Source organism: Saccostrea echinata, unplaced genomic scaffold (assembly GCF_033153115.1).
Source record: "Saccostrea echinata isolate AGI-Se365-2 ecotype Australia unplaced genomic scaffold, CSIRO_AGI_Sech_v1 ptg000009l, whole genome shotgun sequence".
NCBI classification, from domain to species: Eukaryota; Metazoa; Mollusca; class Bivalvia; order Ostreida; family Ostreidae; genus Saccostrea; species Saccostrea echinata.
In genome coordinates, this window is record NW_026889758.1 from 38,648,554 (window position 1) to 38,666,971 (window position 18,418).

General features: G+C 32.3%; 1 protein-coding gene across 1 annotated transcript in view; it reads left to right on the plus strand.

The window, feature by feature from the left end:
• LOC133182348 (5'-3' exoribonuclease 2-like) overlaps positions 1-17,751 on the plus strand; it is a 34,713-nt gene extending 16,962 nt beyond the window's left edge. The window contains exons 22-33 of the mRNA XM_061317159.1: positions 1,881-1,970; positions 3,066-3,138; positions 3,615-3,698; positions 4,278-4,378; positions 4,658-4,737; positions 5,009-5,065; positions 5,222-5,290; positions 8,105-8,239; positions 9,728-9,807; positions 14,620-14,728; positions 16,395-16,608; positions 17,650-17,751. Of these exons, the coding sequence (XP_061173143.1) occupies positions 1,881-1,970; positions 3,066-3,138; positions 3,615-3,698; positions 4,278-4,378; positions 4,658-4,737; positions 5,009-5,065; positions 5,222-5,290; positions 8,105-8,239; positions 9,728-9,807; positions 14,620-14,728; positions 16,395-16,608; positions 17,650-17,670 (1,113 nt within the window). The 3' untranslated portion in view covers positions 17,671-17,751. The remainder of the gene's footprint in view (positions 1-1,880; positions 1,971-3,065; positions 3,139-3,614; positions 3,699-4,277; positions 4,379-4,657; positions 4,738-5,008; positions 5,066-5,221; positions 5,291-8,104; positions 8,240-9,727; positions 9,808-14,619; positions 14,729-16,394; positions 16,609-17,649) is intronic.
• Positions 17,752-18,418: the final 667 nt, after the last annotated feature.

Consider the following 18,418-nt stretch of genomic DNA (forward strand, 5'->3'; position numbering starts at 1 on the left):
AAACCATTAAAATTAAACTGTCCGACTTTATATTCTGGGTCATTTAAAGTCGGACAAGGCACAATACATTGTTTTTAATTGTCAATTATCTTAAAAAGTAGAACAATTTATTAACATTTCGGAAAAAAAAAATTAAAAAATATGGTATGGTATGGGATTTGAACCCGGAACCTTATTATGTAATGTAATTTACCAGTAATTTAAGAATATTTTCTTTTTGCAAATCAAATTCTGCATGCTGATTCCCTGCAACTTTTAGGAAGGAAGAAATATAAAAAGATACATATACCTATAGAATTTGTTTCATTTCAGAAAAACAATGAAAAACACCTACATGTACATGTATAAAACCAAAAAACATCTCTCAGAGTTTTAACAGAGAAATGAGAAATAGTGGAACTGAGGAAAATAAAAGAAGAAAAGGCCGCGAGAAAGTCTTAAAAAAATCAACACAAATAATTTTTTCACGGCTTTATTTGAGTTTCATGTTTATAACTCAGCACTGTTTATTCATTGTTTATTTTGAAAAAAGACGTTTCCTTATTGAAAAAAAAAAAAATTAGTTCCATAGATTACTGATTCCACTTTAAAGATTGAGGGATATATATAGTTTTCTCCTTTCCGGCTATCTGTCTTATAATCATTATATAAATGGGTTTAATTTTGGAAACAATTTAAACCTAAAAATTTATTTACCAGATAACGCATTGGTTTATAGATCGCAAGATACTTTATGTTCATTTAAATTTCTTGGTCTAAAATGGAAAATTTATCTAAATAATCCATACAATGACTACTAAGTTTAGTACGTAATAATCACTTAAATGTTCACTCGAAGTTTGCCCAGGCATATAGTATCGTATTTGAAAGTGGGGGGAGGGGACAGCTAAATAAAAAAAAATCAACTTACCTATTTGGGGGGTTAGTGGGAGGGTTCCAACTTCTTTCAAATCCTATTTGGGGGGTTAGTGGGAGGGTTCCAACTTCTTTCAAATCCAAATATTATTCATACATCACCAGATTGCCCTGATTTGACTGTAATGCAACAAAAAAAGGTGGTGGTGGGGCAACCAGCATTACATTGAAAATTTTCAATAGTGCAAAGTAATGCTTGGGAAAAATGTGAGGGGTCCCCCCACCCCCCACACTACATGTACGTGTCCTACTCCCTAACTATGTTTTAACCTTAAAAAAATTAAGAAAATTGGACTTTAAATGTCAACCAGTATGTGTCCGACTTAAAATTCTACATGTCCAACTTTCTCTGTCGATGTCCGACTTTATCAGCAGCCCTTGCCTTCCCGTGTTTGGTTTTGATTTATAACATTACAAAGCTTTTAACCAATGAAAATTAAGAATAGAAAGAGGGTAAAAACATCATTTTATGTGATGTAAAAGTTTCCGCTTATATGTGAAGAGTTTGGAGCGTTTACCAAAGGTGCAGACGAGGGGGTCCGAAAAACCGTCCGACTTTCGCTGCCTCTCCCCTAGTGTTTGTCATGTCTGTCATCTGTCCTTCTGACCTTCCATCTGTCTGTCTGTCACACTTTGCATTTAGCTCAGTTTCAAAGTAACTTTTCAAGATATAATAGCCAAAATTCATACACTGATACATATTAGTGAGAGCTATCCAACTATGGCATAATTTTCTGACTTTGTCCTTCACTGTGACCTTGACCTATAACTAACCCGTATTTTGTGTTTAGCTCAGTTTCAAAGTAATGGAATATTCAAGACATTTTTTTTCAAATTCATACACTGATACATATTGGGGAGACTATTCAACTATGTTAATTTCGACTTTGACCTTCCATATGACTTTTGATTCCACTATTCCTCATTTTGCATTTAACTTATATTTGTTGATTATTTGTTGACAGTTCAGACCACTAGAACAGCTGATGGGTGTATTTCCAGCTGCCAGTAAGAAACATCTCCCAGTCACGTGGCAGAGACTCATGTGTGATCCGGTAAGTTTAGGTTTGTTACCTACAAGTAAGAATCATCTCCCGATCACATGGCAGAGACTCATGTGTGATCCGGTAAGTTTGGGTCTGTTATCTACAAGTATTAAGAACTAAATTCTTAAGGTGTAGACAGTTCATTTAGTAAATCAGTCTAGACTGGCATGTATGATAACAATACAAGATGTATATTACATGTGTTGACATGTAATAGACATAACAAAAATAATAATTTAAGTTTTTTTGGGCAAGGCTCGTCTCTTTTCTTTTTTTCATGGCAATTCAAGTAGGTGACAGACATGTGATGTTTGTCATTTGTCTATAGAGGGGCACTGCTTGCTGCTTAGTGCTTTCATGTTCATAATATGTAAACAAAATAAAAAAATTGCTTTAAGGTTTTATTGTCAAAATAAATCAAGGCAGACCACAAGTTATGTAAATTACTGTAAATGTATTTTATTTGGCATGTTCAATATTTGGCAGAAATTGATTTTTCAACAAGGTGGCATATATTTTATTTAGCGCTTTCTAAATGTGCTAGATATAAACGTATAATACACAAGTCATTTAACGTTGTACTTGATTTAGCAGAATCTGCTTTCTACCAAAATTGCTAAATAGAATACATCACCAAATGTAGTAAGTTAACAGTAATCTGCTTGCATAAGGTCACTTTAGTAGCAAACAAACAATACTAAACTTTTATGTACAGTATATTCTAGATTGAATACTAATACATGATCACGTGTCTTGATCTCTCTAGGCCTTTGGTTGTAATGTTGATTTATATACAGGGACCAGTAAATATCCAGTATGATGTACTTCATTGATTGACTAAGTTATATTCATGTTTGTGATTGAAAGATGTTCAATGTCTTGCTTGTTTTATAAAGTTTTATTTGGACAAATGTAGATGGTTTATGTAGCGATAACATAAAAGCAGGTTTAACCGACAGTTTTCCACAATACTGGTTTTGTGTATCTAATGCATAATTGATATTCAAAAAAAGAGTTTAATAAATCTAATATTATTGATGAAAAGAGTTTCATTTCAGGAATGAAAGACCTCATTTTAATTGCTTTGTTTTTTTCAATTTTCAGGAATCTTCTATCATAGATTTTTATCCGACTGATTTTAAAATTGATCTCAATGGGAAAAAATATGCATGGCAGGGTAAGATTTATTGTGAATTATAACAGGTTACTGCTTTGTAAGACAGAGAAAACTATGGCATTGTTAGCTTGTTTTATCTACAGTACATAGAACAGTAAAATTTACCAGTAAATATACCGATACTGCAGCATCATTAAACAAGACCTCAGTCAGTACAACTTTTCTGGTTTTGACTTGTGTAGAATTTTTCTCATACCAATCCCAATTCAGAATTAATATTGTAAATAAAAAAACTAATCCTGGATCCACATGTATATGTCCATGCATGTACCTTTAGTGGAAACCAGTCTCAGAATTTACTTTTGAGAACGTAATCTTTCACTTCATTGTTGGATGAACGAAAACTTAATAAATAAGTGATTTAACATAACTACATGTATATTGAACATTTACAATCTTTGTCTAGTAGTGTAGCTTTATATTTACAATCTCTATCAAGCAGTATAGCTTTATATTGAAACTTCCTTTGTTTGTAGGAGTAGCACTGCTGCCATTTGTGGATGAGAAGAGGTTATTATCTGCCCTGGAGACTGTGTATCCAGACCTCACAGAGGAAGAAAGTGAGTTCTAGATATCAACAGTGAATCAAACATCACAATTTAAGACATGCTTTTGATTAATGGGATGATTATACATGTATATTTACCATCTACTAGGGCTGGGACGATATATCGAGATATCGATAATATCGATTCAATGTGAGGATGATACGCATATCGATACATATGAAGAAATATCGACATATTTCCCAAAAAAATCTGACTAATGTTTTTCTTTGTTAACTTAACATTTTGGGTTTAATATGTAAAATAAATATGCTTAATATAAATATGAATATGAAATACATAATAATTAAGACCAAATAATTTAGTTTTACAACAGATATACAACTTCTTTGAATAAATTATTCTTATTTGTGAAGAAATATCTTGTTCATTTCAATATAAAAAAAAAAGAATTTATAACCAATTAAACATATCGTGATACATATCGTATCGTGGCTCAAATATCGGGATACGTATCGATATAGAAAAAGTTGTATCGTCCCAGCCCTACCATCTACATGACTTAAAACCCAAGAATTGATTCATATATCTGCAAAATAAAATTATAAGTTGAAAACTGATTGTACCTTACAGAAGACAGAAATACCTGGGGCAGTGATCGACTGTTTGTGGGCATTAGACATCCATCTTATTCATTTCTAGAAGGTCTTTATGAAGGAGAGAAAGTTACAGAGGTTTGTCAATATTATTGTTTTCCTGATTTATTTCCACCAAAAATTAAGGGATCAAACCATCCGCAACATACTTAATAGGTGATATTATCACATGTAATGTTGAATGTATGTAGAAGTAAGATTTTGAAATTAAGATAGATTAATCGTTTTTATAATGTTTGATGTGGTGGTGTTCTGCATGAATTCAATCATACAGTTGAATACAATGTGTACATTCAATACATTGGTGTTGCATAGGATAACTCTCAAATATGCATTGATAAAGTTTCTTTCTTATAGGGAATACCAATAGATCCCAAGAATGCAGAAGGAATGGGTGGTCTTGTGTGGTCTGATAAAAGAGCCACATTAACAGGAGGGTAAGGCATCTGTAGGGGAAAGAAATTACAGTCAGCTAAAAAGTGTTTAATACATCTATCTATATGTGTAAGTTTGAAAAAATACTTAAATAAATTATTTCCTAGAAGAGTGGAATGATATAAATTCATACACTAGTCATGAATGAAATGTAACAAGATAACAATTTCAACTGACATAAAAATGATGTGAGTTGTATGAAAAAGAGATAGATGTATAATGATTTTTTGATGGGTAGACATAATTTATATGCAGTGTATGTATTTTTTTCAGAACTGTTGAGTCCCCATTGAAGGAGCTTGAACCAATCACTGACAATAGAGCACTCAGGTTTGTCATGTTAAAAACAATTATTCTCACAGAATGTACATATATAACTGGAGTTTTCCATAATTGACATTCTGAATTTTTCTAGAAGATGAAGAATTCATGGTGACCCTGTATTATGATTTCATATTTCTATTGTGGGTTTTTTTTTTTGGTCAGTGTTCACTACAAGGACCCACAGTATGATGTGGATTTCTTATTTGAGGCTGTGGTTCTCAAGGGTGCTGTGTAAGTATGACAAATGTCCTAAAGTTCATAACTTTTTATAATTATACGCCCGTCTTTAGACGGGACATATTATGTTATGGCGTTCATGTCCGTCCGTCTGTCCGTCCGTCCGTCTGTCCGTCTGTTAGCTTTTATCGTGTCCGGCTCATAACTTTAATACTATTAGGCCTAGGATTATCAAATTTTGTCAGCTGATACTTCTTGGGTAGAAGGTGTGTCGCAGATTGAAAGTAGGTCACTCTGACCTTTAATTAAGATGCTATGGCCAAATATGGAAAAATCCTGTCTGGCTCATAACTAGAAAACTATAAGACTTAGAATCATCAAACTTGGTCAATTTATGCATCTTAGGTAGAAGGTGTGTCGCGACCTATTTCAAGGTCACTGTGACCTTTAATTTAAGTGAAATTTAAAAAAGAAATGTTTTTTACTATTCGATTACACAATCCCAAAAAATGCAAGAGTGTTGCAGTATCCTTATTAAAAAAATGTTAAATCAAGAAAATACTTATTTTTTTCATAATATACTTTACAGCAATCTATAACAAATGTAATGTTACAAGGAAAAATTCCACCTCTCCCATGGGTGTAATTATCAAGCACTGGTCAAGAAGAATTTGATAACAGAAAATTGCATGTCAAATTAGAGAGAAATTAATGAGTTTAGTGTGAGGAGCTAATTGGTAGAGCATCTCTGATCAAGCAGGTGTTATCTATATCTCTTGGGAACTGGGCAAAAAGAATCAGCTTTGTTGGATTAAATAGTTGGCTAGCCGAACTTTTAAAATGAATTTGTTGAAAAGTAATTAAAACTTATTTGATATTGTATAACAAATTATAATTTAAATAATATAATTAATATAATTATTATATAATATAATTAAAACTAATTATACTCGATATTGCAGCTTAAAACCAGTCTGACATTAAATCTAAAAAAAATCAAGTATTTAAAAAAATGTTTTTAATTATGGTAGATAGTCCCTACAAATCTAAGAGTAAATTGCAGGAACCTTATTAAAAATGTTGCAGATCAAGATTACACAAGTTTTTTGTTTCTTTCTATAAATCTTTGTAACAAATTTAAAAAAAAAATCTTTTTCAAATTTAATTTCAGAATGACATAAATATGCATTTTTATTGCACTACAAAACAGATAGTATGTATAGATCCATTCATCCATTGGGATTAATGAGTGGACATGCATCCATGCAGATAAAGATTAATTAATGAGTTCAGTGTAGAGAGGCTAGCTGTCTCAATCATTTCTGTTAGATGATCTCTGATCAAGCAGCTGTTATCTGTATTCTTTGGGAATTAGACAGAAGAACTGCTGGTCAGTTTATAGCATATGTCATTTGATGGCCAGCCTTTTATTTTTAATATTAATTTGATATAGATTAAGTTGTTAAGACTAAATTGATATTGTTTAATATGATATTGGGGGGGGGGGGGGGGGGGAGTTGCAGATGGACATTTGTCAAGCTCTAACACAACCAGTTGAGGATCTATAATGTAATATTTGTTATAATTAATGCCTACACCACAGGAGATGTATAAACAAATATTAAAAGGAATGGAAAAATCATTGATATCCTTGTATCAAGGTTGACATCATTTTCTTGCACTCTAAACTGTTTATGACAATTGAACAATATTTGACGGGCGTATCATGCTGTGGCGGGGCACTTTATTAAGTCATGATTTTAAACAGAAATGTAATTCACTTTAGAGGAACTTGAAAAATTGCATATTAAAGTATTTTGATTTAATTTAAATCATTTTAAGTTTTCAGTACATTTTTTAAGACAACTGAATAATGTTAAAGATACATGTATGCATAGTAATTTGAAGCTAGAGTTATGCTTGCTAAATGAATACATGTACTTTTTACATGGAAAGGTTTAAAGAGAAACAAGTGACACCTCCCCCAGCCCCCAAGCTAGATTTATTCCCTATCTATCAACATATGAAGAACTGGCAGTGAATATACTTAAAGATTTAAAGATATTTTTAGATCCTGAACAAGAAGTTCAGAGTTTATGAGTGATAGAGTTATGTCCAAGATATGGGTTCTTTTTTTTTTTTTTATAAACATACACTTTTGTTTCTTATGTTGAATTATCTTAATTGATTATTTCAGGTTTTTGTCTTACTAATATTTCATACTTTAAGATTAGAATTAACAATGATTTTGATAATGTTTTAATGTGAATTTATCATATTGAAGATAAATTTACTTTTTTGGTTTGTTCTTTAAACTAACAGGTAGGTGATCTAAACATGAATTAACAGTGCAAAAAGAAAAAAGGATGTTGGCTCATTCCATGAATAAATTTTGTGGCAATGAGTCATAAGCTTCCTTAAATTAACACAAGGTTTCTTTAGGCACTATATCAAAGAGAGGTATAGTTCTTTGTTTTCCTTGGTTACAAAATTAAAAGGCATTTAATACCACATTCTGAAAATGAGATGAATATACAATTGTGTTATAAAAAACAAAAAGACTTGTAAAGATATTAAAACTTTTCTCATTTCATTTTTTTTTAATTTTGTTTAATTAGTGTAACGTTCACAATTTTAAGAATTCAATATTATTTCAGTTCTGCAAGTAGGAAAAAGTCAATATTAGACTGATACAAATAAATAGAAAATAATAGAATAGATCCATTCTTGGATTAATAGGGAAATACCATGTATCTGAAACAAGAAAAACACTTGTTAATAAGGTAGAATACAAAAATATCTTCTCTGAAAAGTTAAATCCAAATCATTAAGGTCCAAAAATTAATTCCTATTATTTTTTTAATGCAGGATGCCAGACAGAGTTCTAAAACCTGAGGACTTTAATCAGAGAAATCCAGGTAGAGGGTGGAGACCTCAAATTGGCATGTCACGCAACAGTATGTACCGAGGAAAGGACACGGGCCCAGCTAACCGCATGATTAGGTAGGGGCACATATAGGGTTTGCTGATACAAGAAAGTACAGAATCTGATCATATACCTAACTTGCTCTATTACAGTCTGTTCCACGGTACCTAGGACATTACTTTTGCATTATATCTCAAGATAAATAAATACCTGGGTTTTGAAATAGGGAATATCAATAGAGCACCCCCCCCCCCCCCAAACTTTCTGTTTTGATTGGAACCATTGAGGTCAACTAATATATTGACAAGGTAGCAAATTAACATTACAAAAAATGGCCACCACTTTGGAAAGGGATGCATCATTATTCATGATTTTCCATTGCTTGCTGGGATAATCTCTTCAACTCCCTCTCCACTTTGTCAGAAATGGTTGAAATTTACATCATAAATTTTCGTAGACTTCAACAAATCATATCATGCATATTTGTTTCAAGTTGTACATACATACATGAAGGAGCTAAAAAAAATTTCTAATGAATTTCTTGAAATAATGTTTTCTGCCTCAGACAAGACAAAACACAAATGAGTCTATCTTTGAATGTCATGTCAATGTACATTTGTCCGAAACTATACTTTAAAGTTTGTTGGATACCGTTGTACCACTAATTGGAAGGATCAATTTTGTGCCCCCCCCCCCCCCCCCCCCCATTATTGAATATGTTAATTTTTGGACAGATACCTTGTCCTTTTTCATGATTAGTAAATTTTATTGGGTTTTGATAACTTATATTTTCATGGTTTGCGGGTTTAACCTTGAAAACAATAAAAATTGGTGTTTAGAATGATGATTTATATTCTCCCTCACTTCGTCCTAATACAGATTAATTCTGTTCTAAGTAATAGCAAGTAAAGACCAACGTACTTGCTCTTACCTTTAATCAGTTAACATACACCTTTAATCAGTTAACATACATAATAATACAGTTATACACAATTATAATATTACCATCTTCACGAATAGGTTTCCATTGTGTAATTATTTCTATCAACTAAATATACACAAACTGGTATTCAGACAATTTCTCTTTCTTGTTATCATACATACATGTATGTATTACATTTCTTCTGCATGAATATTCATGTTTCGAGATTACAATGAGAGTCAGTAAAGAATGTGAATGACCAAAAGTATTTTTAGTTACTTAGTCTTTAGTTTTATGAATATTTATAGCAAGTAAACCACAAAATGAATTTTATGAAACCACAGTAGGCTAGCTTGCCCTTTAAGTTTTCTGAAGCAAAATTTGTTGTAAAATTCCTGAAAAGGAATAACAATTTAGAAATAAGATGAACTTAGCACCTTTTTTGAAGCTATCTTTTAAAATTATTTTGTTTTAAAATGTTTATAAATCTGTGTGATTATGAACTATTACCTTGTTCTGAAAGTTATCCCGAAAAGAGGGTCAAGAAAGGCAAATAGTAATACATTTATGTCAGTTTTTCTCAATTAAATTTTACATAGAGAGTAATCTTAATCCAAAAATCATTGATGAAACTGTTTTATAGACATGGTGTCGGAAATCAGTACGGTGCTAGGATACCACCCCCAAGGAACTTTGGACAACAGGGAGGAGGATACCAACAAAGTGAGTACCAGTTTTGGTATTGGTTCTAATACGCCCTTCCTAAAATAACATAAGTAGAGTGGAAATTGTCTACCGAATATACTGGTATTTACTAAACAATGCATGATATATATGTACTTGAAAATATGCTTATTTATGAAATTGTCTATAATTAAACATGTACTCTCATGAATTCTATTCAAAATTAGATCCTTCACTTACATAATACATACCTATATGCTCTAAAAGAAAAGAGCTTCCTATAAATTAATTGCATAATCAAATTTGATGTAGTCAGGGGATCATTTTGACTTCTCCCCATCTAAGTTAGTATTGGGGATTGCAAGAAGTTTTCAGATAAAGAATTGTGAGATGCAAGTAATATTAATTTTGTACAAATGTGTAATCCAGTCCATCAGTATAAAAAGATAAATTTAATTTCAAAATGCTTTTAGACATCATTTAGTGACATAAGTCAAGCATTTAATATTGATTTCATATACATGTAGGCCTATATGTAGGCCTATATGTATTTAAAAAAAACTGCAAAACTTTGGGGCAAAGAATAAACGAGTTATTGCTCTTTGAAAATATTTGGTGATTGAATTTTTCCCATGGAAAGAGTGACTTTCCTTTATTTAGCACCAATCTTACTGGGTTACAGAAGAAAATCAAATGTTGTACATATGAAATAATGAATCAAATACTTTCCTGGCCACGAGGGCCGCTATGTCAGTTGTGTATTCTTTTTTGTTTACAGACAAATGACTTCAGATTCCAATGAACAGAATATCAGGAGTCCATATTGATGTTCATTGTTACCTGCCTTTATTTCCATTCACTGCTTTAGTTAACATTAAAAATGTTGATAAATACCATGAAATTTGCTGAGGAACACAGAATCACTGACATTTTTAAGCCACAACCACATATGATCCACTTTTCCCTAGTTTAAAAGAAATACCATTTAAACACTTTTGTTGTTAAGTATGCCCGCTTCCAGAATTACCAAGTATCTTTGAATTCTGGAGAATTTGTTTTTGTAACTAAAATTTACCAAGAAATATATGAAAAAAAATTTTTTAATTTTTTTTTTTTTTACTAAATTCAACAAACTTTATAAAAACATGTATGTTTTAGTTCAGATATGCTTTAAACTGGAAGTTGAAATTAGTACAAGAGATATTGATCCAATAGTGACTTTTGCAGCATAAATATATATGGAATGTAAACAATGTAGCATATGTCTGGTGTAGACTTAAACTCACTTAGTAAATCAAGAACAACTATTATGACAATTTTTTGGGGGGAAGGGGGGGGGGGGGGGAGGGGGTCTGCTTTTTTGTTTACTTGATTCTTTTTTCATCCTTTGCTTGATGCAGTGATTCAAATGAAATACTCAATTTTCAATAAAAATTATATTGGGGGAATTCATGAGAAGACCTGATCCAATTCTTTTTTTCCTTTGCCTCAAAGATTTGTGTTTTAACTCGAAGCCATTTTCATTACCAAAAAAAATAAATAAATAAATAAATAAAAACAATTCTAAAGGGCAGGAAAAAAATGAAAATTCTCATATGAATAGAAAATGTGTGTGAATAAAAATGTAAAGTTCAAGCTGAGTGATGATTAAGATAGGGAAGGCTTTGTCAGAAGGATGGAAAGTTTGGAGACATTTGTCTATTATTTTACAGCTTTAATTCTTCAACATTATCAGAGTATCTTGAGATTTAACTAAGTTTAAAGTAATCATTGTTTATTTTCTGATTAAAGTCTGCATATGTATTTGCAGCTTGCACAGAAAAAGTTCCTTATTGTAACAGATTTCCAAACTTATTCACGATTTCAAAGTTGATGGAATGAGGAAAGTTTAAAGTACTAGAGTAGTTCTGAAGTATTTGTAATCAGATAATTGCTGACTGTTTTACAAGGAGCCTGTTGAGATTGTGCAAACTGTCGTCAAACATTTTTTTTTCGAGAAAAAAAAATTTCCTTAATTTTTTTCTTCAAAGTTTTTATTCAAGCAGAGAATTGCAAAATCCTATGGCCAAACTTAAAGAAAACGATGATGAGAGTCAAAATAATAAGAACATAAATGTTGCCTTTCATGCAGGGAGATAATAAACACCTAGATCTTTGTGTAGTTAATAGGAAATTATCCCCGGGTGACATCATTTATCATCTGCTCTGCAAACAGTGTTGTATTTTTAAAAGGACCGAATCAGGTGGAGAATACCCAACATTTATCAGAACAGAGAAGTGGATACTAGTGAAGTAGTTTTCTGACTGAGTGTTTAGACATCTGATTAAAATATGCCTTGTTTTCCCTAATTATAGATATCTCTCTGTATATTCTTCCCTCTTTGAGAGGCTTTTCAAAGATTTTAAGGAAACTGGGTTTTTTAAAACACAAGTACCACTTGCATAAAGTCATCCATATTTTTTTTTTTTTTTTTTTTTTTTTTTTTTTGCAGTTTTTTGACCTGTTCTCCATGTTGATTGACTTTTTAAACCTTTAGAATTAGCCCCTTAACGGTAACTGTGGTACTCTTTTGCAGGGCAAATTAACAACGTTTAGCGAAGTTTTTGTTGACAGGTAATGAAATGACTTATATTTAACAATTACTTTTACATCGTATTTCACCAAATTATATCATTTTGCCCTGCTAAAGATCAGTACTGCAGTTACCATGAAACAGTCTATATAAGAGTTTATCCTTTCCCACAGCAAATTCTTTAAGGACTCAAAATGGTTTCAGCTTTTAAAAAAAGTGAAATAGTTTTCAGCTTCCTGTGATAATGAGATTTTAGCAACAATCATGACAAACTGTGAAATGAATCTTTTTACAAGCACAGCACTGGTTATAAGAGATATTTGACAAAGGAGTCTAGAAGTCGCTTGGAAGTAGGCAGATTGCAGAGTGTATATTTCTTATTAGAATCTGACTAGATGATTATGGGTATCTTTCATGTTGTTGGCTAGGTGATAATTGTTGACCCTGCTGTCCTCCAGTGAAGAAATCTCTTGCCCTTATCTTCATTAAATATGGCGATTTGTCTCTTCTTCATGCAGATTTATTCATCGTGACAATTCTTACTGTAATTCCTAAGCCATCTTTACTGGATGCTGTTGTCATCTTGCTGTGAAAAGCAGCTCAGAGGTTCTTGCAATCAATTGTACACTCTTTAAGGAATTATTCCATCTCACCAAATTGGATTTTTCTTCAATTTGTCTGCAACAAAAACTCGTCATTTTTGATTACACACAATCTCAGATCTTTAATGGTTTCTTCATTCCGTCAAATTTATTGCCAAGTTAATAAAAAATCGGAGTTTGTCAATCTTGGCCATGGCCTCCTTCACAATAATGATGGCTTGATTCAATAATTCAAACCCTTGCTTTCTTAGTGACCTTGCATGGCTTGCTTATACAGTAAACGTTTTAATCAAGCTACTGATTATTTTATGGTTCTCTGAATATTCCTAGAAAATCATTTTTTTTAATTTAATTTAAAAAAATAAATTACGTACGTTTTAAATCAAGCTGCTTATTTTATGGTTCTCTGAATATTCCTAGAAAATCGTAGTAGTTTTTTTTAAAATTTAATTTGAAAAAATAAATTATTGAAACAGTGATTTTTTAAAAATTCATTTTTTAATGCATGACCTGTGAATTTTAAGGCATAAAAAGCCTTAATCATGAAATCTTCTAGTATGATTATAATATGTTCATATATTAAAGGATCTTAAGTTTATGCAACATTTTATCTTTATCTAAACTTTTTTTTTATTCAGTTTGTTTTGTACCTAAAATAAATTGATGTGCATGTTATGCTTTATTCTCAATTGTGTTTATTGTAATACAAAAATAAAGTATTTAACTAACAAATGCCAAAATGATTCTGGTATTGTGAGGTCTTTTTACAGATCAATCAGTTTAGCAGCATTTAATTATATGTTGATTCCACCAAATTATAGTCTCAATTTAAATCAAACATCCCCAACATTAAGTCAGTCAGACCCAAAGCATCTGCTGTTATTAAAGTCCTCCCGCCCAAATCAAACAAGGCAACATTTTCTCATTCATCAGTTCTACAGATTCTAATTTAAGTCTTGCAGTTTTTCTTTTTTGTATGAAATGTTGATGCTAAATTTACGAAATTATCCTGCATGGGTTACCAAAATCTGTTTAAGCACATGATAATGTAGGGAGGGGGAACTGTACATGGTGGTTCTACAAATGAGCTCAGCTTTAATGAGGAGACAGAGATGGTGTCAGACCCGCTTACCCTCGGGGCCATTACTGGCACAGTCGAGCATAATTTGATGTTTCATGAATGAATTGCTAAACTAGATGAGGAAAAACTTTTTTTTGCCCAATAGATATCTTTTTTTCCAGTGTTTAATGGAGGGTTCTGTCATTCTTTCTCCAGGTGAAAGGTTGGTTTCACAATTCATTACCTGGTGCCTTTGGGAAGGGAGATAATTTTGCATCATTTGTCTCCCTTAATTTTGCTAATTACTTTCATGTAAAGAATTAAATGAATATATTATACATGATACAAGACTAATAACACATTTGAAGAAAAAAAGCTTGATGATGAATAAGTGATTTATCCACAAGTTTGGTCTAATGCTTCTTTGTATATAAGATCAGAGGGGAACGAACAGAATTTCTGTGGCATTTTGTATATCAATTGAATAAATAAATAAAAAAGGAATATTTTCTGTTCTGAGTGGACAAGAACTACTTTGATTTTGTTAGCAATTTTTTATCATTTTCTGTATGTCTGGTAGATAATATTCACAATACCTTTATTTTCTTATTTAAAGGAGGGGGATATGGTGCTTCTGGCAACTATGGTAACAACTCTGGGTATGGCAACAACTCTGGCTTTGGCAACAACCCCAGGTTTGGCAACAACTCTGGGTATGGTTACAGGTAAGACACCAGATGAACAATTCACTTATAGTTAGTAGTAGTTTGCCTAAAACATTTACCACAAAAATAGAATAAATGATGTTATGTAAATCACTCAGTACACGCAGGTAAAACTTCTTTTTTGGTACGAGTACTTTGATTTTATGTTGAATTCTTTTCATGAACATTTTTATTAAACAGATGCTTCAAAAAATCAAGATGCAGTTAACAATTTCATTAGAATTATTTAGATTTTGACATTCACATTTGAAAATAGATCAAAAACATTCCTTTATGAATTGAAATTATTTACATTACTGTTCCATCTAAAGAAACTTCTAAAACCCTCTTTGAATGACTGCTTGTCACTTCTGTCACTAGAAAGGTAAAAAAAGAGAGCTTTACGGGACATCATCTGTGTCAATATTAGAGCATTTAATTGGCAGACTTCAAAGCAGTGACTTTTATAAAGTATAATTGAAAAGGCAAGGAGGTGTATTTCAAATAAAGCTCAAAGATTAAAACCTGAGTTTATGCATACAAGTAGATGTATAATTAAATTATCAGTTAATTTTGTATCAGATTTGTTTCATTTTCAGTGATTTAAGAATGTAAAAAAAAGAATTACTTGTACAAGATATAATTTTCACATTATGTACCAGTAATATATTTATATTGTCAATTGAAAGGTATTCAGTATCATATAAGTTCTTAAAAAGAATAGCTACAAGATGCAACCATATAGTAAATATCCCCACCAATATAATCTATATCACCTCTTAGTAAATGAAGGCAAGTAAATGATCTCATTAGGGTTTTGTGTTGATTTCCAAGGAAATTAGAACCATAGATTTATAAAGCAACCCCAAAGAACATGTAGCAATTAAATATGAAGAGGGGTACTTGAGCGCGGCCAGGATCGGCACAGGCAATGGCAGGAAACACCTGTGTAAAACTCATACGCGACTCCCTGCCGATCGAAAAAGAAGCACACAAATACACCACAATTAGCACAGTTCTTCAAATCTGAAAGAGATATCATTGGTAATTATGTCTAGATTTGTGAAAAGTGTTGGGCTCTTTCGACGGTAGGGCTAACACATGCTGACTGTTGACAAAGACACAGATTTTTTTGGAACAAAGTTGAGAAGCATTGTGGAACTATATTGTACGCCTTTTCATGAAGTAGAATATTAAAAGCAGTTTAATTAATTAGTATTTACATATTTTCCACACATTTAGCTAGTTTTCTATAGATAGAAATTCAAGGCGTGATGAGGAGGGTCTGACAAATTGTGAGCACCATGTTGGAGCTTGTGCCTTACAAAATTTCTCTTTGAACAATTTCCTGTCTGAAATCCTTAGGATTCATTTAATTGATAAAAATACCATTTTAAGGTCTTTCAATCTACAGATCAAACAGACTGTAAGGTCTAAAAGAAAATAATATGCAAAGTTTTAGAAATTACTGTTGGCAAAATCAATCTTGAAAGCATTTTTTTTTTCATTTGTATCAAAATGATAGCAAGCATTGGATATAAAATGTAAATCATTAAAGTATTGTCTTTTTCCCCAAGATAAAAAAATATTAAACGAAGTGTATCTAGCACTTACTATTGGAAGAATTCACTATAAATTTTACGTTTTTATATTACAAAAGAGATAAAAAAAGTCATTGTTATTGCAGAGGTCAGCAAGGTCAGTCAGGTGGGGGAGGAGGGTATCAGCAAGGAGGAGGAAGAGGGGGGTACCAGCAATACAATCAGCAGAATCAACAATATAACCAAGGTTACCAACAACAACAGCAGAGAGGCTATGGAGGAGGTGGTGGTTACCAAGGCAATAGTTACAACAACAGGGGAAATTCTGGCTACAACAATAGAGGAAGTTATAATAGAGGGGTAAGAAAAAAATATTCTTCATGTAAAATTTATGTGTAGGATGTTTTAGGTCTTATTACAATGACATAAATAGAAGACGTGTAAAAATATGTGTGTGACTGTGTGGGGTGATTAGAAACATCCCAGAGGCAGATTGGTAGGTCTCATTATAGTGACATAAATAAAACACACTGCAGAGGAGCATTACTGAACAAGACATGCATGTAATTATCTTCAATCATTATACAACAAACAAGGAAATATTTATCAAGAGAAACTCAAGTTTTCGCTGAACAAAATATTTCCTATCAATTCATTTGAAGGAGTTAAGCAACTTGAATTTTTTTTTAAATCACCAACTTCTCTCATGTTATCAGAATATATGTCCTATCATTTTTAGCTCACCTGACCTGAAAGCTCAAGTGAGCTTTTCTGATCACCTTTTGTCCATTGTGCATCTGTCTGTCCCATCTGTCCATCTGTACTTTTCACATTTTCAACTTCTTCTCAAGAACCAATGGGCCAATTTTAACCAAAGTTAGTACAAAGCATCCTTTGGAGAAGGGGAGTTTAAATTATTAAAATAAAGGGACAAGTCCCCTTACAAGGGGAGATAATCAAGAAAAGCCAAAAATTGGGTGGGATCATTAAAAAAAATCCACTGGGCCAGAAAAGCTGAAACTTATGTGTAAGCATCCTGGCATAGTGTAGAATCTAAATTATTCAAATCATGACCCCCGGGGGTGGGATAAGGCCACAATAGGGAATCCAAGTTTTACATTGAAATATATAGAAAAAATCTTTAAAAATCTTCTTCTCAAGAACCACTGGGCCAGAAAAGCTGAAATTTATGTGGAAGCATTCTGGGGTAGTGTAGACTCTAAATTGTTCAAATCATGACCTCTTGGGGTAGGGTGGGGCCACAATAGGTATTACAAGGAGGAAAATCTGGTGAAGAACAGCAAAGCCAAAGTTACTCAGGTGAGCATTGTGGCCCATGGGCCTCTTAGTTCATCATAAAATAACACACTGTGATTGAATTCATTGATTTGTATTTTATAGGGTTATCAGCAGCGGTATTGAAACCAGTGATTCACCTGCTACAGATGGGTTAGAACAGCTTGGACTAGAGTTTTATTTTAAACAACTGAGACAACATAGACTGCAGACATCATTATTTTATTTGTGAACATTGGATTTATATATTTTATTATAAAAGAGAATTTTGACATTGTATAATAAGTGTATAATTCATAAAATCAGATCTTCACAAAGTAAAAACATTGATTTTTATTGTATTTCGTCCCTTAGTTTGAACTGGTACCCAGTCTGAGTTTGGTTTTGTTTGGAGGGAATTTTCCGTGTACAGTGCTTAGAAATCACAGTACAGGTACATGTAATGACACTGGGACAAACATTTATGATAAGCTACCATAACGAGCAGAGATGGCTCAGCATGTTTAGAATGTAGGTCCACTGAAGTAGAAACGCAGACGACATCTCTTGATGACGTCATGCACCAGCAGTAGACAGATAAAACTATTTATTCTCTCCAAAAAGAAGCAATCTAGCACAGATCACAAGGATAAGCACATGAAGTGCACAACCAGAACACAGCAAGGATATCCTAGGCTGACTTTTTTTCTGATAACCATAACTTTATCATGAGGTTTATTAAGCTTGCCCACTTCATGATGTCAACTCGACAGTCATATTTTGTAAACTTGGAAATTTCGGGATTTAAACGTCGAGCTCTGTTTTGACAGCATGTAGGGATGTTTGTGGCATTTTAAACATCCAAGCCTTACCATTTTGACACAATCTGTCATAG